This window comes from Phascolarctos cinereus, unplaced genomic scaffold (genome assembly GCF_003287225.1).
Source record: "Phascolarctos cinereus isolate Bilbo 61053 unplaced genomic scaffold, phaCin_HiC Scaffold_3;HRSCAF=262, whole genome shotgun sequence".
Classification (NCBI taxonomy): domain Eukaryota; kingdom Metazoa; phylum Chordata; class Mammalia; order Diprotodontia; family Phascolarctidae; genus Phascolarctos; species Phascolarctos cinereus.
In genome coordinates this window covers 232,262,173-232,287,666 of record NW_027555736.1, presented here as the reverse complement: position 1 = coordinate 232,287,666, position 25,494 = coordinate 232,262,173, and the positions used below count along the sequence as shown (strand labels likewise).

General features: G+C 35.9%; 1 protein-coding gene across 1 annotated transcript in view; it reads left to right on the top strand.

Annotated features, from left to right (window-relative positions):
• Nucleotides 1-25,494, top strand: part of PCNX1 (pecanex 1) — a 242,472-nt gene that overhangs the window by 63,831 nt on the left and 153,147 nt on the right. The window contains 3 exon segments of the mRNA XM_020986378.2: nt 8,232-8,337; nt 19,345-19,390; nt 22,512-22,601. Coding sequence (XP_020842037.1) covers nt 8,232-8,337; nt 19,345-19,390; nt 22,512-22,601 — 242 coding nt within the window.

Sequence of the window (25,494 nt, the reverse complement as noted above, 5' to 3'; positions counted from 1 at the left end):
TTCATACCCAGTTGTCGTAATCCCAATTCTAGAAAGTTTTCTGAGGTCCTAGAGAGGTTCAAACATTGTCCTTTTGGGCAGTTCCTTACGCTAAAAAGTCTCAATGAAATACATAAATGCCATGTAAAAATTCCCAAGCAGTTAATTCATCATCCACATAATAATCATCTTTAGGGGAAGGCCTAGACTTCCCTAACTGGTGGTTCTGGGGATTACATTTGTCTTTAACCAGATAGCCCCTTATTATCTAAGTGGTTGAAAGCTTTAAGGTTTGGTTTTGGCTTAGGTGGGACCGAAGGGCTCTTATTGCCTTGGTGCTGGTACAGTCTTACTAGTATTCCCATGGGATCATAGGATCATAGACTTAGAGCTGATAGGGACCTTAAAGTTCATTGAGCTTTATGCAGATGAAAATTAATGGGCGTTTCAAAGTCTGTTTTCTAGGTGTACGCATCTGAGGCCTGTCTCCTATGATAAATTATTAATCAGGCAATAGAGGAACATGTATGTTGAGTTTACAGTATGTCTTATTTTTAAAGACTAGTTCATATTATGGGCATAGGTTGATACTTGAAGGTATGTAAACAAGTAGGATACCTTGTGGAGGCTTTCACTTTGATTACTGCTACCTTGCTGCATTACTTGGTGGTGTAATGGGACAGACTTAGAAGAATATTTGTGTCATCTTCATGGCAATCTGACAAGCTAGTTTCCCTATTTAGATTGAGCAACTATTTAATGTTGCTTTCCTTTAGCTTAATATTTTAAGTGTTGAAAAATATCCCATTCATTTCATTTTCCTTTGGTTTAGGGAAGTAGAAAGGGAGAAGTAGGTGAAGGGGAAGTTTTTATTTCTTAATGTTACTTTCCATTCCCATTCTTTTGTATCTTTTAAAAATTGCTATAGCTCTGTAATTTTGGTATAAAGATGTTTTATTTCAGAAGAGTGTGTATCACCACTGAATAGAGATGATAGAAATATAAACAATGTTTTTAAAAAAAATTCATTGAGGCCAAACCTCTCATTTTGTAGAAGAGGAAATAGGCACAGTGAGGTTAAGTAATTTACCTAGGATTATATTGCTATTAAGTCTTTGAGACAGGAGTTGAACTGGGTTCTTTGCCCTGTCCTTTTTACCACACAGCCTCCAGAATGGCAGTAGATCTAATCCTCATCAACCACATGTTCTTAGAGCCATACTCAGAGATTATTATGGGAGAGAATATATTGCCATTTTGTACTCATCAAGCAGGTAGTGGGCCCAGCTCAGCAGGTCATTCTACCACCCTCACTGGATCTACTTTTATAGATAGCTGTGTTTGCCTGGAGAACCACTGTGGCTATTCCAGTCTCTCTGCTGGTATGCTGAAGGCTATACTCCCATGCCCTAGCTTTTTATCCTTGCGTCACCATTTTGAGAACTCTCTGCCCCTTTGGTCTCTCCTTCTGATTGGATGGCTCCTCTTAAATAATTTGAAAGGGGGGAGGGTGCCAACTCCAGTCATGTCTCATTCTTCTCCAAGCTACACTCCCAACTTCCTCTGCTGTAGCCCAAGCAGAATACCTTTTGTCTCTCCCTCTGCCTCTCTCTTCCTTTTATGTATTGTCTTTGACCCATTAGTGTGTAGCTCCTTGAGGGCAGGGCCTGTCTTTCTATCTACTTGTATTTCTATTCCCAGTGTTAGGATATTACCTGGCACATCGTAGATGCTTAATTAATGTGGTGTTCCATGTACAAAGTGATATTTAATTGCTCCCTACGCTTGATCTTAGGGTGTGGGATGCCGTATCGTGGCGGCATAGATGCAGTATACCATACTCATTTCCTTTATGAATTTCATTTCCTCTCACTGATTTCCAATGGGGAACTGGCTGTAAAGGGGTTTTTATTGGGGCCACAGCTCCCCATTGTAAGCACCTTAAAAAGACAGTCTTGATCTGGGATCTCTATTACTGTTTCATCTGGATTTGTAAAAATAAGTTGTCTGTGAGATTCTCAAGCTGATAAAACTCTTCTGCAGAGAGGAGATTTCTATTGCATCACATCCCTACCAATCATTGTTCTAGTGACTCAAGTTGTGTAAACTTCAGTAGCTTTATGAATTCCTTTGTGGCAAAAGCCCTTACCAGAGAAATCTCACTCTTTGATCTTGTTGAAAGAGCTTGTGACAGGGCTTGGGGCTCTGTTATCAGTGGGGTGGATTCCCACTGCTTATCTTTGCTCCTGATTTTCTTCCCTTATCCACCTGATCTTTGTGAGGCTTTAACATAATTTCCAGTGAAACCTGCTAATTGGAGACCATGTTTCCTGCCCTGGGCCAGATATCTGTTCACGTAAGAATTTTCCCTTTCTGCTTTTGTTAAGTTCAAGAGTTGCCCCTCTGCTTTCAGGGCATGGTCCTGAAAAACAAAGAGCATATTCATATCTAATTCGGATCATTGAATATAAGTTTACTTTCATTTTCCTTATATTGGCAGTCCAGCTCTTTTAGTACCATTAGCCAGAGGGGGAGAATGCTAGTCCTAGTGATATTCTGTTATTCTTCCTGTCACATTGGGAAGACTTCACCTACATGGTCATATGTGTGGCAGCTTCGAGGTGCTGGTCTTTCCTCTTTCCATTGCCCTTTCTTTACTCAATTAAGGTCATTATGAACCAATCATGTCAGCTACTCCAGACATCTTGGGCCAGACCTGACTTTAATTGGTACTTTAAGTGGTATAAGCCTCAGGATTGAAATAAAATGAGACCCTCTGTGGGCTGTCTGATATTTAACAAAAGTCATTTATTTGACCATAGCTTGGCAAGAATATTCAATAAAGGGGCAGCTAGGTGGTGCAGTGTATAGAGTACTGGCCCTGGAGTCTGGAGGACCTGAGTTCAAATCTGGCCTCAGACACGTGATATTCACTAGCTGTGTGACCATGGGCAAATCACTTAACCCTGATTGCCTTGCCAAAAACAAACAATATTTAGTAAGAATATAGCATTGATTCAATGTGTGCATACTTCCCCTTGCTTCCACATTTCCCAAGTTAGAAGAGTATGTCAAGTCAGAGGAGTAATTTGAACCTCAGTCTTGTGGACCAGTTAATTTTTGAGGAATGTTCTATTGCTTTTTCAGGGAAACATTAACCTAGTGTATGTAGAGTAGATGCTGCTTCTGCCACAACTCTGGACCTGGTATTTTTTAATAGGTAAAGATACTAAAGCACAAAGAGTTAGAGGCACTAATGATTTGTTTAGTGCTGCATAAGTCATAGCAGAACATATATCCCCTGAATTTAATATGTTGTTTACCTTCATAGATGTCATTGCCTTACTTCATTAAAATAAGTTTTTATTGACGGTTTATATTTTATGTGATCATAGTTTTCCCCAGTATCCTTCTTCCTCCCAGAAAGCCATTCCATATAACAAATAGTATTTTTTAAAGACAAAAGAAAGAAAAAAAGAGGAAAGAACCAGCACAATTGAGCAATACATTGGAAAAATATGAAAATATGCAATGTGCAAGATCTGTAGACTTTCTACTTTCATGAAGGATTGGGTTGGGGGCGGGGGGGTCTTTTCTCATATCTCTTCATTCCAGGTCATACTTGATCTTTTTTATTTTGTTACATTCATGTTTGAGCTTTTGGCATGTGTTTATTCTTTCCTTTACGCAGTTGTAGTTGTGTGTTTGTGTGTGTGTGTGTGTTCTGCTTACTTCATTCTTTATCAGTTAATGTAGATCTTTCTGTGTTTCTCTGTATTCATCACACACACCTTTCTTACAGCACAATTACATCCTTTTTCATCCATATACTGCAGTTTGTTTAGCCATTTCCCAATTGATGGGCCTTTACTTTATCTTCTAATTTTTTGCTATCATAAAACATTTTGGTATATATTGAGATTTTCTTTTTGTTAGTGGCTTCCTTGGGGTATAAGCCTGGGAATGTGTTACTAGTTTAAAGAGTATGGACTTTTTGTCACTTTACTTGCACAATTCCAAATTGCTTTCCAAAATGGTGGTAGTATTTTACAGCTCCATCAATAATATATTAGTGTGCATATTATTCCACAATCCCTGCAACATTGATTATTGTCATTTTTTTTTCATCTTTGCCAGTTTGTACAGTGTGAGGTAAAACCTCAAGGTCTTTTTGGTTTGCATTTCTCTTATTAGTGATTTGGAGCGTTCTTTCATGTGGCTGTAAATACTTTATAATTCTTTTGAGAACTGTTTGTTCATATCCTTTGACCATTTATCCATTGGGGAATGGTTGTTGATCATATATATATATATATATATGTATATAGTTATTAATTGTTTATATACCTTGGATAACAAGCCCTTACCAGGAAATTTGATACAAATTTTTTTTTTAACTATTCGACCACTTCCCTTCTTATCCTAGTTGCATTTATATGTTTATGTAGAAGTGCTGTGGAATTTCAGGGCAACTTGTTTTGTGTTAGAACTTAGATAGAGCAGTAGTACATTTTCTCCTTGCTACAAGTGAAGACTTTGATGTTTTTCTTGATTAATCATTGTGGTTTGAAAGCAACTCTGTGTTCATATCAAACTGAAAAGACTTTCAGTCCAGGCTTAGTGATGGATATTTTATTTAACAATGATCCTAGCAGGTTTGGAGAGACTGTTAGTTACGTGAGAAGGTTAGCCAGCAAGTGATATACATATACATATATACATATATACACACACACAACACACACACACACACACACACACACACACATATGCGCACATGCCATAGTAACTCACAGAATTACAGAATTTGTCTATTAGGTCAGAGAGGTATTACAAAGTGCTTTGGAGAGATTTCAGTGAAATAAAGTTCCTCAAAAATGGAAGTATAGGTATAGATCAAGAAAACTAGCCTAAAACTAGGATGTTTCAAAACCCCTCATTATTATATTAATGGCAGTGTAGTTCAGTTGAAAGAATGCTAAACTTGGAGTCAGAAGGCTTGGGTTTGCATTTTGGTTCTACCTCTCATGACTGTGATTTTAGACAAGTTGTTTAATCATTCTGAATCTCAGTTTCTTTATCTCTAAGATGGGGGTAATAATACTTGTAATACTTAACACATGGGGTTGTGAAGATCAAATGAGATAATGCATATGAAGCCCTAAAAGATAAAATTATAGAAATGTAAACTGTTGTTATTACAGTTATTCTTTGTGGTTCAGGTAGCAGCTATAAATTGCTTCTGTAGAAGTATGAGGAAACTCTTATTCTTCTTTGGTGTGCTCATCCATATCCCTTCTCTGTCCTTATCTTATTCTTTACAATTCCAGTGGAACCAAGATTAGGGAATGAAGTCCAGTGCACGAAACAACTGTCTTTCTGGTTACTTACCACTAGTAAAGTCCATGTGGATTGGGAAATTGAGAACTCGACAGCAGCTACCACCCTACTCTTAGATTTTATTTATTTTTTTCTTAAGCACTGAATAAAATGGGAATTTCCATATACACTGTAGAACAGAAAAGGAAGATTACACATGATTTTGTGAATATTATGTAGAGCTTGCATTTCTTTTTAAATATATAAGTTTATCATATAATTTTTAAAAACTGTCCTTGTGTTTACTTCTGACTTTCCTGTTCAAAAGAATTGCTTTTTATAAACATCTGTAATCTCCCTCTTCTACTTCCCCCTCCCCTATTCAAAAGCAAAGAAAAAAATATGCATAGTCCAGCAAAATGAAATTCTGCATTGAATATGAGAACTATATGAGACCATTACCTTTCTCTGTCAGGAGGTGGGTATCATGCTTCATCATTGATACTCTGAAATCATGGGTGATCACAAGTATAGTATTGTATTAGTGGCAGTTTTTCTCCATTGAACTTTTTAGCTCTTTATAGCATTTTCTTGACTCTTTGAGATTATTTTCCTGCCAGTCTGGTAGGATTTTCTCCTGTGTGGGCATTCCTAGCTATGAGAACTTAATTTCCTTCTTTCTCTTCCAAGTCTATTAGAACTTAGTTTCCTTGTCTCCCAAATCTATTAGAGCTGAGCTAAATGAACTTGCTTTATTGGTAGTTAGTATTCAACAGTGTGAATTTTAATTTTAGCCTGAAGTTTTATGCTTCAGGTACCATAAATTAAGTTAGTGGCCATAATTCAGTAAAATCAATTTACTGAAAATAAAAAAAAACTCCTGTAATTTTTTGCTAATACTAATAGTAATAACTAACTTTTATATACCTCTTTAAGCTTTGCAAAGTGCTTTACAAATAAATATCTCATTTTATTCTCACAACAACCTTAGAGTGGATGCTATTATTATCCCCATTTTACAGATAAGGAAACTGACGCAGACAGTTTAAATGGCTTGCCCAGGGTCACACAGACAGTGTCTGAGGTCAGATTTGAACTCAGATCTTTCTGACTCCGGGTCCAGTGTTCTGTCCATAGCTGCTCCCAATTGTTAAGTCATCCTAGGCTTAGACGTTGGAATCATACTGTCTGCTACAATATGCCAGACAGTAATCTGCTAATTTTCTTATTCGTAAGCATCATTCACTTTGTGCATCTGTAATTAATTTCTTGCTGTTAGACACTAAAATAATAGGCAGCTGAAGTCTGTTCTTCTTCTAAAGTTCTTCTAAAGAAGCATCATCTTTTACTCCTATTCACATGTTGCTGGATGGAGCAAAAGAAAGTCTCCCAGCTCTGCTGATTGTTTTCATTTCACATTTAATTATTTATTCCCAACCCAGCACTCAGTGCAGCAAGGTGATGCTATTTGATTCTCTATGCCCAGTACCCACAGTGGGTATTTGAAATCTTTTTTTTCCTCAAGCCTTCAGCAGCATCTGTTCTACCCACCCTCTCAACTAAGACTCTTTCCTCAAAATATTTATTAACAGTTTACAAAAAAAAAAGTTGAGGGTTTACCCTGAGAATGCCATTATCTGATAATCATTCCTCATCTCACGAAGCCTTGATATTATCCCTTAACATTTCTTTTATTGCAGTCTCAGCTGAAGAGATGATCTTTCTTCTGACCAAAGTCCATATTCTTCCTTTATATTCTCTTGTCTTTTCCTACAGATTGCCCTCACTGTTATCCAGTCTCCCTCTAATCCTCAATGTCTCCTTCTTTTTGGGATTCTTCTCTTCTGCCTAAACATGTCCAAAAATTATCTCCCATACTAAAAATAAAACAAAACAGTGCAAAACTCACTTGAACCTACCACCTCTACTAAATATTGTTCTCTCTCTCTCTCTCTCTCTCTCTCTCTCTCTCTCTCTCTCTCTCTCTCTCTCTCTCTCTTTCTCTCTCTCCCCTCACTTTTCGTAGTCTAACTCCTTGAAAAAGCTATGTGCATTTGGTGCTTCCTCTTACTTTCTTAACCTCCTGCATTTTGGATTCTGACCTTATTACTCAACCAAAACTGCTGTCCAGTGTTAGCAAAGATACCCTAATTGTCATGCCTGAAATACATGGCCTTCTTGCTTCTACCTTTTGGAATCCCTAGTTTGCTTCAAAGCTCAGCCTAAGAGTCACAATCTATTTTAAGAAGTCTTTCCTGATTCCCACAGCTGCTAGTACATCCCTTCTAAAAATTGTCTTGTATTTATTTTGTATATATTATGTAAGTATATGTTGTCTCCTATGTCAGAGTGTATGCTTTTCAAGGGAAGGGGATATTTTACTTTTGTCTTTATATCCCTAGCATAGTGCCTGGACCTGGCTCATAGTAAGCACTTAACGAAGGGTTGTTGATTGATTCTTGAATTAATTAGTTGAAGTGTCTTTTGCAGATCATGGCTACTGTGTTTGGTATTTGATTCCTTATATGTAGACATTTCATCCTGTGAACAATACTTTTTTACCTCTTTGACTTATTGGTAATTAATTAGTGCAGTTTCTAGAATTCTCATCATTGAAATTAAGGTTAGATTCTAATGTGTTAGGAAAGTAGCTTGGTTTAATGGATTCCTTGTATGTTATCAGGCTTTGTGTTTCTGACAGGAAATAGTAACATGTCAGACTGAAAGTATAGGATGGAATTTTAAAAAAAAACTGCTTTAGTACATAATTACCATCACAATCATTGGAACCCTTTAGGTTTATGGGAAAAAATATTTTAGCCTGTTGTGAAATAATAAGCAGGTAAATTTTTTAAAAATTAGCAGGAATCGGCATAGGTAAATCACAGTATTTTGCTCAAATGAGTTTTTTTTTCTTTCACTTTTTTCCATAGTGACCCTGGTGGAGGTATTGAAATGTCTGAGTTTATTCGAGAGGCTACACCCCCAGTTGGTTGCAGTTCACGAAATTCTTATGCTGGTCTAGACCCAAGCAATCAGGTAGGAGCCTCTACTATTCTTATGTTGTCATAGTATATCTGATATGTCTTTTACTTTCATTTAATCTTTGTTTGACTAATAGATTAAATTTTCTTTTTGTTACTAAAAAGCTTTCTATTTCTAATACTTTTATTTCTAATGGACTTTCATGTAATCTTATTTTACACAGTTAATATCCCAATTAGATAGGCACCAACAAATTAATAGCACTGTTTTAAAGATGGTAAAACCGCGACCTGATATGTCTGTTGCCTTGGGACCAGCCTAAGTTTGGTGAATGGCTTGCCATATAGGTGGCAGTGTTTTTACCCATAGCAATTTCCTGCTGGGAGTCTCTACTTAGATGTTACAGTATCACTTTAAACTAAATACAGCTAGAATTGAATTCCTGATATTCTCAAAACCAGCTGCCCTATAGTTTTTGTCAGTGGAATTATGGTCTATCTAATCACCTAGGTTTAAAACCTTGAATTCATCCACAATTTTTGCCTTTTTCCTGAGATCCCTGATGTTACCATGGCCCTTTGATTTTTATATAGTCTGTCTCTTTCTTTCCATTTTCACTGCTTCTATAATACTCTAGGCCCCCATTCCTCTATATCTGTACTGCTAATACAATAGCTTTCTAACTGGTTTCTCCAGTTCTCTTCTTCAGGCTCTGGCAACCATCCAGCCTATTAGTCTTAAATTTTACTGTCAGATCACTCTTTCTACACTATCACTTTGTATCTGACACTCCCTGCCCATGAATCTTTATTGATTCTCATTACTCATTGGATAATTTCTTAAATTCCGTATTCTTCTCTTGAATCAAGTCCTCATAGTCTGGCTTCTGTTTATTTCCAGCATGCTCTGATGACTTGCTTATACTTATATGACTTATCCTGCTAGTAAAATTTACCATTTATTTTTAAATCCACCACGTGCATTTTCCTTTGTGCCTTTGCTCTTGCCCCTTTATCCGGAATGACTTCCTCTTCCTATTTGTGCCAAAATCCTTTTCTCCCTGTAATGTCTGTCTGAAGTCCTCCCTCCTCTCCTACTCAGTGATGTCTTCCACAATGATCTTAGCCTGTGGTGATTACTCTCTCCACTGTACCACTGTTAGATTTACTCTGAATCATTTGATACTTGCCACAATATGTTATTTTTATTTATTGGTTCTGTCTTTGTAACCAGATTATAAACCTATCAGGGGGAGGCATTGTAACTTTATATCTTCTTGGTTTTCCTGGTCCTTAGTAGGATCCTGCACACAGTAAGTACAGAGTAGCTGTTCAGTTCAGCTGTTCAGTGGTGATGATGCACATCTTAGGATCACAGATATAGAGTTGTAAGGGACCCCAGAAACCTTTTAGGGCAACGTTCTTTTATAGAGGAGGAAACTTGAGGCCTAGGACAATTAAGTGACTTGACCAAGGTCACACAAGTAGTAAGTCTCAAAGGCAGGGGTTTTCTTTTTATAAGAGCAGAATATTACTGATGATGTCCTATGAAACAGATACCTTGAGCCTGATGGACTGGAAAAAGTGCTGGATTTAAAGTCATAGAACCTAGGTTTTAATCCTTCCTCTGCTACTTACTAGTTATGTGTCCTTGGTCGAGTTACTCAGCTTTCCTGAGTCTCAGTTTTCTCATCTGAAAATAAAGGACTTAGATTAGATTCTCTATGGTCTTAGCTCTAAGTCTATGATTCTCTGCCCAGAGCTTTATTACTTGATACATGCCAAAGAGAGACCTGTCCCTGAATCAGATGAATCAATGTAAATGAAAGCTATAAAATGCCATAAATATATAAGATGTTCTATTTGAGATAGATTTCATGATTGCTGATTGTAATTAAATTTGCTGAAATTCAAATGGACAGAATTTAAAAATTTGTATTTCTAGTTATTCAGCGAAATAAGTGGGAAAATAATCTCAGTCAACAGTATTCATCTCTTTTAGTACTTGTGTTTCATCCCATATGTTCATTGCAAGTAGATCAAGTGGTGGGAAGAAAATTGTTTTGTGAGAGATACTTGTATGTAATTAGATTGGGATTTTTTTTTTTAAAGAAATGTAGTTAAGAGAAAAGCATTACTCATTCTTAAATTTTTTATTTTGGTGGCAGTTGCTCCTATCTTACCTTTTATGCATAATAAATTGATGACAAGTCTCATTTATCTGGGATTTGGGGAGGAGCTTATGCTTTTTTCATTTATTTAGAAAATGAAAAATCAGCATTGATCCTGGAAAATGATGTTTCCATGTCACAAGAACTTGTTCATTGTATTTTAGGGAAGTAGCCCAACTCTGAATAAACACTATTAAGAAAAAAACAGTTGGTTTTTTTTTTTTGAGATGGCAACTTTTTGGCTTCCACTTCTGGGAGCCAAGATGGCGGAGTAAAAAGGTAGTTGCTCTCACTCTCCCCTGTCAACCTCTGAAAACCCAGAAAATATCACCCCAGAAAAAAAAAAACCCTGCAACACCTGAACTAGAAGACGAGGAATAGCAGTATAGCAGCTCAGCAAATGGGTCTCCCAGTGCCTCCACAAAAATAAGGGAAGCAGCACTACAGAGGGCCCAGGCGGACAAGCACGTGGCAGCATTCATCTGAAAGGAGCTGAAGAAAGCAGCCTAAAATCTTCCTAAAGTCCCAGCCTTGCTGATTCCAACCCAACACCAGGTAAGCTGTCAGAACCCTACAGCCTCCAACTGTCAACCAGCTTGAAGCCCAGGTGGTAGAACAGGCAAACACCAACACCTGGACCTCCCAGTGCCTCAGTGAGTTCAGGGGGAACTGGTGGAAACCAGCTCAGAAAACCACCAGGTGCCTTGACACTCTACAGCAAAGGAATCTCCCAGTGCATTAGCGGAAATGAGGGAGACAGCACTGCAAGGGGCCCCAGGCAGATAAACACCCAGCAGCACCCATCTAAAAGGAGCTGAAGAAAGCTAAAGGAAAGGAAAAGCAGGCAACATAGAATTGCCTGAAAGTTCTAGCCTTGCTGATTCCAGCCCAACACGAAGTAAGCTGCCAGAACCCTACAGCCTCCAATTGCCAACATAAGAGGCCCCAGCCCACAAAGCCAGTGACCAAGACCTAGTCTCCCAACACAAGAAACTTGGGTCAGTGCCCTCTGTTCCTCAGCAGGAGAGCTCAATCTCTTTAAAGGTCAGGGAATAAAGAAACACCATGAGTAGAAAGAAACATACCATAGATTCATATTATGAGAAGAGTGAAGATCAAGACAGAAATTCTGAAGGAGACAACATTGTCAACAAACCCACATCTGCAATGTCAAAAGGGAATATGAACTGGTCTGAAGCCCAAAAAGCCTTCTTAGAAGAGCTCAAGGAGGATTTTAAAAGTCAAATGAGAGAAGTAGAAGAGTCCTTAAAAAACACAATTGGCCAGTTGAAGAAGGAAGTACAAAAACTAACAGAAGAAAACAATCTGTTAAAAACTAGAATTGGACAAATGGAAACTAATGACTCTGTGAGAGAGCAAGAATCAGTTAAATAGAAACAAAAAAATGAAAAAAAGATGAAAATAAAATACCTCAGTAAAACAACAGACCTGGAAAATCGATTCAGGAGAGACAGTTTAAAAATTATTGGACTACCTGAAAATCATGATGAAAAAAAGAGCCTGGACAGTATCTTTCAGGAAATCATAAAGGAAAACTGCCCTGAAGTCCTAGAACCAGAAGGTAAAATAACCATAGAAAGAGTACACCTCCTGAAAGAGATCCTAAATTGACAACTCCAAGGAATATAATAGCAAAATTCCAAAATTACCAGATGAAAGAGAAGGTGCTGTAAGTAGCCAGAAAGAAACAATTTAAATATCATGGAACCACAGTCAGGATTACACAGGACCTTGCAGCTTCTACATTAAAAGACGCAGGGCATGGAACATGATATTCCATAAGGCAAAGGAGCTTGGAATGCAGCCAAGGATCAACTTACCTGCAAATGAGCATCATTTTTTCAAGGGAGGAGATGGATATTCAACAAATAGGGACTTCCAAACTTCCTGATAAAAAGACCAGAGCTCAACAAAAAATTTGATCTTCAAGTACAGACTCAAGAAGACTAAAAAGGTAAATGGGACAGAAAGATACAATATGTTGTTAATAAGTTTAAACCCTACAAGGGAATATGACACTTGCAACTTGAGAACTGTATTGTTATTACACCATGTTAAAGGAGTATACATAAAGAGGGTGGATATTAGTTGACTTTGATGTAATGATAAAAAAAAATCTAATCAAGTGGGTTAAATGGATCCAAATAAGTGGATCAATCTGATCTTAGAAAAACTGAGAAAGGAGGAGGCAGACAAGGGTAAATTACATTACAGGAAAAGACACAAAATCCTATTACAGCAGAGGGAAAGAAGGGGGGAGGAATTGTTTGAACCTTACTCTCATCAGATTTGGCTCAAGAAGGGCATAATATAATCAGTTAGGTATAGAACTTGCTATAGGCAGTAGGAGGGAAAAGGGGAAAGAAAAGGGAGGGGGAAGAAAGGGAGGGAAGAAGCAGTAAGAGTAAAGGGGAAGAAAAGGGAAAGGGATAATAAAAGGGGAGGGACTGAAGGAGGCAGTGGTCAAAAGCAAAACACTAGTGAAGGGGGAAAGGAAAAAGGAGAAAGAAAAGCATAAATGGGGGAAAAGGATGGAGAAAAAGACACAGATAGTAATCATAACTGTGAATGTGAATGGGATGAACTCTCCCATAAAACGAAATGGATTGCAGAATGGATTAAAAACCATAATCCTACAATATGTTGTTTACAGGAAACACATTTGAAAAAGAGTGACACATACAGGGTAAAGGTAAAAGGCTGGAGCAGAATATATTATGCTTCAGCTGAAGTAAAAAAGCAGGGGTAGCAATCCTGATCTCAGACAAAGCAAAAGCAAAAATAGATCTAATCAAAAGAGATAAGGAAGGAAACTACATCCTGCTAAAAGGCACCATAGACAATGAAGTAATATCATTACTAAACATATATGCACCAAATGGTATAGCATCCAAATTCTTAGAGGAGAAGTTCAGGGAGTTACAGGAAGAAATAGACAGCAAAACTATACTAGTGGGGGACCTGAACCCCTCTCTGCACTAGATAAATCTAACCACAAAATAAACAAGAAAGAAGTTAAGGAGGTGAATAGAACATTAGAAAAGTTAGGTATGATAGACCTCTGGAGAAAACTGAATGGGGATAGAAAGGAATATACTTTTTTCTTGGCAGTACATGGCACATACACAAAAATTGACCATGTACTAGGGCATAAAAACCTCACAATCCAATGCAGAAAGGCAGAAATATTAAATGCATCCTTTTCAGATCATGATGCAATAAAAATTATATGTAATAAAGGGCCATGGAAAGATAGACTAAAAAATAATTGGAAACTAAATAATCTAATCCTAAAAAATGATTGGGTCAAACAACAAATCATAGAAACAATCAATAATTTCATTCAAGAGAATGACAATAATGAGACAACATACCAAAACTTATGGGATGCAGCGAAAGCAGTTCTTAGGGGAAGTTTTATATCTCTAAATGCTTACATAAATAAAATAGAAAAAGAGGAGATGAATTGGGCATACAGCTAAAAAAATAGAAAAAGAACAAATTAAAAATCCTCAACTAAACAAAATTAGAAATATTGAAAACCAAATAAAAATTAATAAAATTGAAATTAATAAAACTATTGAACTAATAAAACTAAGAGCTGGTTTTATGAAAAAACCAATAAAATAGATAAACCTTTGGTTAATTTAATTAAAAAAGAAAGAAGAAAACCAAATTACTAGTATCAAGAATGAAAAGGGTGAAGCTACCACCAAGGAAGAGGAAATTAAAACAATAATTAGGAATTATTTTGCCCAACTATATGCCAACAAATTTGACAATCTTAGTGAAATGGATACATATTTACAAAAATATAAATTGCCCAGATTAACAGAAGAGGAAGTAAAATACTTAAATAACCCCATCTCAGAAAAAGAAATTGAACAAGCCATTGATGAATTCCCTAGGAAAAAAATCTCCAAGGCCAGATGGATTTTTACATTTACATCAAACATTTAAAGAACAATTAATTCCAATACTATATAGACTATATGGGAAAATAGGTGAAGAAGGAGTTTTACCAAATTCTTTTTATGATACAAATATGGTGCTGATATCTAAACCAGGAAGAGTCAAAACAGAGAAAGAAAATTATAGACCAATTTCTCTAATGAATATAGATGCAAAAATTTTAAACAAAATACTAGCAAGTTACAGCAATTTATCACAAGAATAATACACTATGACCAGGTAGGATTTATATCAGGAATGCAGGGTTGGTTCAATATTAGGAAAACTATCAGCATAATTGAGCATATCAACACCAAAACCAACAGAAACCACATGATCAACTCCATACATGCAGAAAAAGCTTTTGACAAAATTAAACACCCATTCCTATTAAACACCCTAGAAAACATAGGTATCAATGGAGTCTTCCTTAAAATAATAAATAACATCTATCTAAAGCCTTCAGCAAGCGTTATATGTAACGGGGATAGGCTAGAAGCATTTCCAATCAGATGGGGAGTGAAACAAGGATGTCCATTATCACCACTGTTATTCAATATTGTACTGGAAACATTAGCTTTAGCAATAAGAGAAGAAAAAGAAATTGAAGGCATTAGAATAGGCAAAGAAGAAACAAAGCTATCACTCTTTGCAGATGACATGATGATATACTTAGAGAATCCTAGAGAATCAAGTGAAAAACTACTTGAAATAATAAACAACTTTAGCAAAGTTGCAGGCTATAAAATAAACCCGCATAAATCATCAGCATTTCTATATATTACCAATAAAGCCCAACAGCAAGAGATAGAAAGAGAAATCCCATTTAAACTTACTGTAGACATTATAAAATATTTAGGAGTCTACCTGCCGAAACAAACCTATGAACACAATTACAAAACACTTTTCACACAAATAAAATCAGATCTAAATAATTGGAAAAACATTAGTTGCTCATGGGTAGGCTGAGCTTATAATAAAAATGACAATCCTACCTAAGCTAATTTACTTATTCAGTGCCATACCAATCAAACTACCAAAAATTATTTTATAGAGTTAGAAAAAATAACAAGATTCATTTGGAAGAACAAAAGGTCCAGAATATCAAAGGAACTAATGAAAAGAAATGCAGGGGAAGGTGGCCTAGCAATTCCAGATCTTAAATTGTATTATAAAGCAGCAATCATCAACTGCTTGGTACTGGCTAAGAAATAGGGAGGTGGATCAGTGGAATAGGTTAAACAAGCAGTAATCTATTATTTGATAAACCCAAAGACCCCAGCTTCTGGGATAAGAACCCACTCTTTGAAAAAAACTGCTGGGAAAACTGGAAAAGAGTATGGCAGAAACTAGGCATAGACCCAAATCTCACACCATATACCAAAATAAAGTCAAAATGGGTTCAGACTTAGATACTGATATAAGTAAACTGGGAGAACAAGGAATAGTTTACCTATCAGATCTATGGAGAACAGAAGAATTCATGACCAAACAGGAGATAGAGAACATTATGAAAAGCAAAATGGATAATTTTGATTACATTAAATTGAAAAGTTTTTGCACAAACAAAGCCAATGCAACTAAGATTAGAAGGAAGATAGAAAATTGGGAAAGAATTTTTACAACCAGTCTCTCTGATAAGGACCTCATTTCTAAAATGTTTAGAGAATTAAGACAAATTTATAAGAACAAGCCATTCCCCAATTGATAAATGGTCAAAGGATATCTCAGATGAAGAAATTAAAGCCATCTATAGTCATATGAAAAAATGCTCTAAATCATTATTGATTAGAGAAATGCAAATCAAAACAACTCTGAGGTACCACATCACACCTATCAGATTGGCCAACATGACAAAACAGGAAAATGATAAATGTTGGAGAAGATGTGGGAAAATTGGAACACTAATGCATTGTTGGTGGAGTTGTGAAATGATCCAACCATTTTGGAGAACAATTTGGAACTATGCCCAAAGGGCTAGAAAAATGTGCATACCCTTTGATCCAGCAATAGCACTTCTAGGGCTATATCCCAAAGAGATCATAAAATGGGAAAAGGACCCACATGTACAAAAATATTCATAGCAGCTCTTTTTGTGGTGGCAAAGAATTGGAAATTGAGAGGATGCCCATCAATTGGGGAATGGCTGAGCAAGTTGTGGTATATGAATGTAATGGAATACTATTGTGCTATAAGAAATGATGAACAGGCTGACTTCAGAAAAACCTGGAAAGACTTATGGTCTGATGCTGAGTGAAGTGAGCAGAACCAAGAGAACTTTGTACACAATAGCAGCCATGTTGTGCAATGACTAATATTGATAAACTGAACCCTTCTCAGCATTACAAGGATCTAAGACATCTCCAGAGACCTCGTGATGGAAAATGCTATCCACATCCAAAGAAAAAACTATGGAAGTTGAATTGCTATCTTTTTTTTTCTCTTCTTTTGAGTTTTGTTTCCTCTTTCTGATGGTTCCTCCTATTGGTTTTAATTTTTACTTACCACTTCACTAATGTGAAAATATGTTTAATAGGATTGTAAATGTGTAGCCTGTATCAGATTGTGTGCTGTCTTGGGGAGGGTGGTGGGGAGGAAGGGGGAGAAAAATTTTAAACTCAAAAGCATATGGAAGTGGTTGTTGATGAATCAAAATAAATTAATAAAATTAAATTTTAAAAAAATACAAGAACTCTTTGATAGGAGTGGGGGAGCTATTGAAGACTAATGTACCTTTTAGATATGTGGTTTCAGATTTTAAGAGTTATTTTTAACTAAAGACAGAATTGACATATTCTTAAATATTTTCATTAAGCCTAGCTTGGGTGCTTTACTTAGGTATTTGCAGAGTTTTTAACTAGTTAATAAAAAAGGAAGGGGTGTGTGTGTGTGCGCGCGTTTATCAAAAAAAGTTTGTACAGCTGGGAGTTTTTGGTAGGTTTATGATGTTGCCTTAGTGTAAATTTTGAATGGTGTGATTGCTTTGTCAGTAGGAGACAGAAGACTATTTCATAGGATGAATTTTTGAGGTAGAAAAGGGAACTTTAAAAATTGCCTAGTTGCACTTCTGTTCCTTCCCATTCTAGTGATAGAGAAATGTAGTTTTAGAGTGGTTAAGTAACCTGTCCACTGTCACAGAGCTAGGTAGTAATAAAACTAGTTCTAGAACCTAGGTGCCTTGAAGAAGTATGGTACTTTGCCCACCAAAACTCATTTTTTCTTTTTCTTTTTCTTTTTTTTTAGGCAATTGGGGTTAAGTGACTTGCCCAGGGTCAAACAGCTAGTAACTGTCAAGTGTTTGGTCTGAGGCCGGATTTGAACTCAGGTCCTCCTGACTTCAGAGCTGGTGCTCTATCCACTGCACCACCTAGCTTCCCCTAAAACTCATTTTTTCTTAAAGTATTGTTTTTTCTTTTCTTCCTTTTTTGCTGATAGAGTTGTGGTTACCTTTTGTTTGGTCTAAGATGGTTGGTAAGAAAGGACTACATCCAAGAAGGAAGAATTGTAGAGAAATAATTTTATGATTGCTATTTCAACTTGGGAACAACTGAGAATCTTTTTCACACATATTTGCATGGCAGTTACCATATCAAATGGTCTAACAAGTTACGTGTACAACTTATCTAGTATAAGAGTAGGATGGATATGAAGATGGACTGATCTCATGATTTTATAATAATATTTATGAACTTGCCATCTCTTTGATTATTTGTTTCTTTATGGCCAGCAGCTATATTAATTATGGGGCTGGTTTGAAGAAGAAATTGGGCTAAAGCATGAGAATTATGGTTAATTTTAAAAATAGAAGGGGATCAAAATAATGAGCTGCGGTAGTTTTAAAAAACTATTTTGTGAAGATGATAGTTATTGTTCAGATGACTAAATTTCAAATTGCATAGATATGTTAATAAAACATTTTATGAATATTAGCTCCATGAGTGCATTAAATATTATTTTTCTTCTAAACTTCAGTTAAGGCTCTTGAGTTCTTTTTTTGTTGAATCTGTTTGAAATATGTTTGCAGGAGCAATTGCCAAGGTTGTTTAATAGCTTCACTGTGATTATACTTCATTTTCTGGGATAAATTTTAGCATTTCCTGTTACTTTCTCCCTTTGTATAATTCTTGAGTTAATTTAACAATTTTTGACTGTAAAATTTTTAAAGATGTTTTATATCCTTTTTTCATAATTAATTTTTTTTAACTAAGAAAACTTGCCTTCCCTTCGTCTTCTCCCCACCCCCTTCCAGTTGGAATAGAAAAAAAAAATTTGAGCCCCTGTAAGAAATACATATGGTTAAACAAAACAGTTTTTTGCATTGGCCATGTACAAAAAATGTGTCTCAATTTGCACTCCGAGTACCTCACCTCTTTGTCCTGAAGTGATTAATATGAGTCCTCTGGAAATGTGGTTAGTTGGACGTCATGCTGATCAGAGTTCTTAAATCTTTCATAGAAGTTTTATATACGTTTGATTAACATCACTAAAACCAAGTTCAGTGATCAAATTTTATTATTGTTAAAAATTGTGTATTAAACCTGGGAATTCCTTATTTTTTATTGCTTTTACCTTTGGTTGTTTTCAATGCCGTTTAGTAGGCACTTCCAAATACTGTTAGTGCAGCGCAGACATAAACACACATTGAAATAAATCAATATTGTAACAATCAGACTTGAGTATCTGTCTTTGTAACATGTCGTAGTTTTCAGAACATAGGAACTTTTTGGTTATAAACACCCAGTATTCGTTTTACTTTTTCACTCAAAATAACATAACACAGTTTGCTTTTTTGAGTCAAGATAAGATTGGCTGAAAGAGCATGACACTATAACCATATCAATGTGTAGTTTATTAATCTGTTGCTCTGTAAAATTAATTTGTTTGAAACACCATAGTTAATAATCATGTTTTGTTTCCAGATTGGATCTGGCTCACCTCGACTTGGAACAGAGGCAACCATTAAAGGTTAGATTTTAACTTAATTTGAAGATTATCTCATTGTCTCTGTTTAATTTTTTCTTTTATTAGTCAAGCATAAAGCATTTACTAAGACCTAGGAATACACAGAAAGGCAAAAACAGCCCCTGCCCTCAGGGAGCTTACATTTTCATGGAGGAGAAAGCATGAAAATAAATACAAAATCTACATAGACTGGGGAGGGGGGGGACGACAGGGACTGGTAAAGGTCTCCTGCAGAAGTTAGCGTTATTGACACCTTGACATTCTGAAGGTTTCATAATTTCAGAAGTACTCACTGAAACCTTTTTATGCCTTCTCACTCTCTGATTTTTGTTCATACCTTTCCATAGTTTCTCTATAGAGGATTCCATCTAATGGGCTGGAGGCTTTCTTCTGTTTCTCTTAATATCTTGGAGGTAACTACTGTAACATTTAGGCTATTCATCTGTTGCCTCTTTTTTTCCTTGCTAAATAACTAGTTTGCCTTTTTCCTCAATCATAAATATCCTCAATAACATCTTTTGTACTGTTTTTCCATTGGAAGTCATCCCTTGTCATATTTTTCAGCCTACTTATTAATCCATAATATTGTTAGCTTCTTGATTACTTATTATTTTTATTCTTTTCCTGAGATAGTGGTATTTCGTTATTTGTAATGGCTTATTATAGCAACCTTGGGAGAGGGATAAAATATGTCACATCTAATATTTGTGTTAAAGAGAAGGACTTTTGCACCAGAAACTAATTTAGAATATATGCATGATGAACTCAGCAATGAGCCGAGCAAAGGATTGAGTAGATCAGGCTATCCTATATTTGACAAATTGTATGATGCTTTTAGTGATTTCAAACAACTTGCTGGTACAGGGACAGCTAGGTGACATAGTGGATAGAGCACCACCCCTGAAGTCAGGAGGACCTGAGTTCAAATGTGGCCTCAGACCAAACACTTGACACTTAGTAGCTGTATAACCCTGGGCATGTCACTTAACCTCAGTTGCCTTAAAAAAAAAAAGATGTAGCCAAACATCTTGCTGGTGCAAACCTTCTTCATCTTTTTAATGCCACTAATTTCCCTACAGTTTAGTTGTATAATACATAATGAAACCAAGAACTATTATTATAGGTAACTCAAAAGGCAACACCAAGAGTAATCTTTTGCACTGCTGTAGGGTAGTCTTATAGAGTTCTGAAGATCAAGCCGGTTAGTATAATCTCATCTTCATGAGAACATTTAGAGACTGCCATTATTATTAGGGAATCTTTTTTTTTTAATATGTTTAGAACTATGTTTAAAACATTTTCCGTGACACCTTAGGATGAACATCTCTCTGCATTGATATCAATAGTCAGTAGGTTATTCAAAGAAGTTATCTATACAGTGACATTTTATATAATTTTATATTTTCATACTCTTGTATAATTACAAAAGGTACATGAAAGATGCTTTGTATGACAGGATGCTTTAAAGTTATATCATGGTTTACTGAGTCATTTTAAAAAATCAGTGAATGGTTGGCAGATCTGATTTTCCATGCCCTCTCAATCAGTTGTGTATTTGTAATGATATAGTCTGCTGTAGAAAATGACCTGTGCCAGTCCTGCCAGTTCCTCATGTTTTCTTCACACTTGATGTGTGATAGATAATTTTTTTTAAGATCTTATAAATGTGAGAAGATAAGAATATTGAGTTGTTGCTAATGCCAAGTTGGTTACCTTTGAGGGATAAAAATCATGTCTCTTGATTCTTTTATTCTTTTAAAAATTTTTCTCTCTTTGAGATTCTGAAAATGAGTGTCTTAAGTACATTTAAAATTATGTTACCTCTGGTAAATATTGTCCTATATCTATTTCCTCAAGTTTATTGGTATAGTGGAAAGATCATTGAATTTGGAATTTGAGGTCCTGCGTTCAAATCCCACCTCTTTCCTTTACTACTTTTGTGATCCTGAGTGAGTCATTTAATCATTCTGGAACTCAGTTTCCTCATGTATGAAAATGAGAGTTGAACTAGATGGCTTAATGGCTCTTCCAGTTCTAAATCAATGATCTTATCACTTTCCCCTCAATTTGATATTAAGTGCCATTGCTGCTTTCTCCTGTAGTACATGAGGATACTGAGATGGTAGAATTTGAAATTTTGGTGGTTCCACTGTTCTCACCAGCAAAACCTGATCGTTCAAAACACTGGTAAATCTGTACCATCTGCCAAATAGATAGCATCTGTTTGCTGTACTCTTCCTAATTTCATCTATAGATATTCTTTGGGTGATCTTTTTTTTTTTTAAGTATGCCTGAATGTAGCACCAAGGTTCTTGCAGGCTCATTGATGATATTGATTATTAATGTGTTGATTTACCTTGAAATACATTGTCAGGATCTTCGTAGGTAGATTTTTAGACCTAATAATTTTATGGAAAATCTATTTTGGAAGTTGATAAATTAAAATTAAGCGATTCCCCTGTTTCCATAAACACTCCATAAAAGTGTGAATGCTTTGGACTTCTGTAATAATTGATTGTTTTGACTTGCTCTGTTTAATTTGTGAAACTGGACAAATTATGCTTTTGTTAAAGTCTGAATTTTGTTGGAGGGGCATTTTGGTTGTATATTACTGGAGTGAAGTGTGGCAGATCACCTTACTTGGTGGTAAGGGAAAGAAAAACATTACATATGCTGTTTTTCCTTTTCCCTTTGTTGTCTTTTACACTTTTATAGAAGAATTACTATTATTTTAATAGTTTTCAAGTTATGGAGAAGTCCTTGCTTTGGTTTTTACTATTATCATTTTAAGAGCAGTTAGAAAACTAGTATATTATAAAATGATTTAAATGTAAAAGAAACAGCAAATATTGGACAATTTTGAAAATATTTCCTTTCTTGACTTACTGACATACTAGGAGTTCAGAATCTCACGGTAAATCTAGTATTTTAGCAGTTGCTACAATGTATTTAAATTCTATCTTTTTTCCATTCATTTAACTTTGGAATTGAGTAACACCTTTAGTGGATAGATACTTAGTTATACATATATTCAGTTCCTTAGGCCAGCCATGAAATATAGTTTTTCCTTATAAGAAAAAAGACACCCTCAAACACCCTAATGTATTTCTTTTAAACTTTTTAGGAGATACAGACACTGCCAAGACTTCTGATGATATCAGTTTAAGCCTCGGCCAGAGTTCTAGTCTGTGTAAAGAAGGAAGTGAAGAGCAAGGTGAGATTCTCTTGTGCTTAAATGTTTCATGAGATTTCAGGAATATCAGAATTTTCATTATTAGTAGCTGGAGTCCTTAAGTTGCTGGCATTTTGGCAAATTTTCTTTTACTTTGATGTACCTTTGTTTCTAAGCTGACAACCATAATATTATTATTTTGAATTTGTTTGGTGTCTGAGGAATCAAATGAAAAATAGTTAAGTGTCTACCATAATCCAGGCATTAGGGTAGGCCCTGGGGAGGCAAATACAAAGGTACAACAGTCCCTGTCCTCATGAAGCTTAGATTTTAGCGGAGGAAACAATGCATATGATGCAGTGGTTGCTGAGGAAAGAAGTTTTGGTCTACAGTATCATAGGAATGGTGAATACAGGCAGAAGATCCTTTCCAAAAGCAGTGGTGGTATTGATTTGATTATTGTTACCAGAGAAGAAAGTGGTAGGTAGAGGAGGGAGGGAGAGAGAAAGTTATTTGTGCAGCATTAGGGCTGATGGCACAATATCCTGGGGGAATGGAGTTTGAAGCTTGGTCCTGGGCCAGCCAGAATGAGTTATGTAAGTTTGCATTCCCACAAGTACTCACCAACCAGGACAAGTGAATTCCAGGCTGGAGTTGCAAATCTGAGTTTATTGACTCTTCTGGATGATAGGATGATTTTGCCTCTCTGGTCTCCAGGGAGCTGTTCCAGGTGGTGAAAAAGTGAGCCATGTCAGGGAAGATGGCAAAATATTTGGGGTGAATGATTGAATGTTCATGAATGCTATTCTGTTTTCACAGAATTCTTCCAAAGTAGGAATTAACAGATAAAATGTTCTTGTTTTATAGATTAAAAAAAAGCTGAACACTGATTGGTTAAATGACTTACTTGCCCAAGGTCATGCATATTGATAAAACAAAGACCTGACGCCATGTCTTCTACTTTTTAATTTTGTATTTTTTTCATTAGTCTGTGAATGATACATAGTGGAAATGTAAGATAGTAGGATTTATAAAGCTGCCTTACTGCCCTACTACTGAGAGCACTCAATGAAATCCCTAAATTTGGACAGTTTAAGCACTTTTATCAGTTAGTTATTCGTAAGTTTTTAATTGTTATTACCAGGTTCTTTCAAATGTGCCTTCTTACTGGGAGGCAGCATGGTACTATGGAAACATCATTGGCTTTAGACCCAGGGGACCGAGGTTCAAATGTTGCCTCTTACTAACTTTGTAACCTCTTACTCCATGATTGCTTGTGTGACTTCCCTCTTACCTCCTCTATGGCGTCTGTGATCTTAGAAGAATCACTGAAGCTCCCTGGCTCTCTGCTTCTCTTCCTCTGTAAAATGAAGGAGTTGAACGAATTGGCCTTTTGAGATTCATCCTAGCGCCTGTCTTTGATCCTCTAATATAATGAGCATTTACAATTGGATGGTCTGAACAACATTGTCCAACCGTGATGGGACTGTAGCAGCTTGTCATTGATTTTTTTGACACCCCCTATTCTAGAAATTCAGACATCTTAGAAGTCACCTCGAGCAGCCTACACATCAGAACAAAAATTCCCTTTATAATGGCCCCCAAAGTGTTTGCTTATCCTTTAAAAAAATAAAACAACAACCTCCAGCTTCTTGAGATGGAGAACTTATGACTTCTTGAGGTAGCCTATTTGAATAGTTCTGATTATGGGGTAGTTTTTTCTTTACCTTGAGCTGAAATCTGCTTACCTGTAACTTTTACCCCCTTGTACCTAGGTTTTCTCCCTGGGGCCAAGGAAAATTGTAACATAAAAAATCCCTTTAGATATTTAAAAAGTTGTCATGTCTTTTCCCCTCCTTCTCTTCCCCCATACCTTGCCACTTGTCCAAATCTTCTCTTTTCATCATACATCCCTAATTGTTTCCTCTTCTGGCATGAAGTCCAGACCTTTTACAATCCTGGTTGCTCCCTGGACACACTACAGTTTGTCATTTACCTTCTTAAAGTGTACCAAAAACTGAATATGGTATTCTAGATGTGATCTGACATAAGGTCTCAGCACAGTAGTACAAATGCCTCTCTTGTTTGGGACACTTTGCCTTTTTATTGCAGTAACAGTTTGCTAAGACCTCTAGAACTTTTTCAGATGAGCTACTGTATTGTCATACTTCCTTGTCTTCTACTTGTGCAGTTGATTTTTTAAACTTGAGTCTAGGACTTTATATTTGATATATTTATAATATATTTATATAGTGATATTATATTATGAAGGTAATGATACAAACAAAAAAGAAAATAAAAGGTACATAGTAAATACATAATAATTTATGATATCGTCAGTATAATATTTTATCACGGTTACGTTTCATCTTATTTAATTTGTATTGTCTTTAAAATGTTTTTGGATCTTGACTCTGTTGCCCACCATGCTATTCCTCCTAACTTCATGTTGTTGGTAAATTTTGCAAGCGTACCATCTATATTAGCATCTAAGTCATTGGAAAAAACTGTTGAACAGAACACAGCCAACAGTAGTTTTATAGGACATTTTACTTGAGAGCTCAGTCTTGGTTGACAGCTTTCCATTAATTACTATGATGTGAGTGTAGTTGAATTATGAATCCAGTTAATTGAGCTAATGTGTGGCTCATGTCCATCTTGTTCACCAAGATAATAAGTATGAAATACTTGTATATCTTGTTGAAATCTCATTATGTGTAATAGTGCAAAAAGGGCAACTAAAAAATTACTGAGATTATAGGCATTGTTAGTAGAGGTATAGTTTTCAGAACCAGGAATGTATTACCCTATTCTGTCTTGTAAACCATCGGAACAATGGAGCTGAAACTAACAAAATGAAATTTCATAGGATAAATATACAATCCTATGACTGAATTTAAAGAAATTAGTCGTAGAAATATAAGATAGGGAGGGA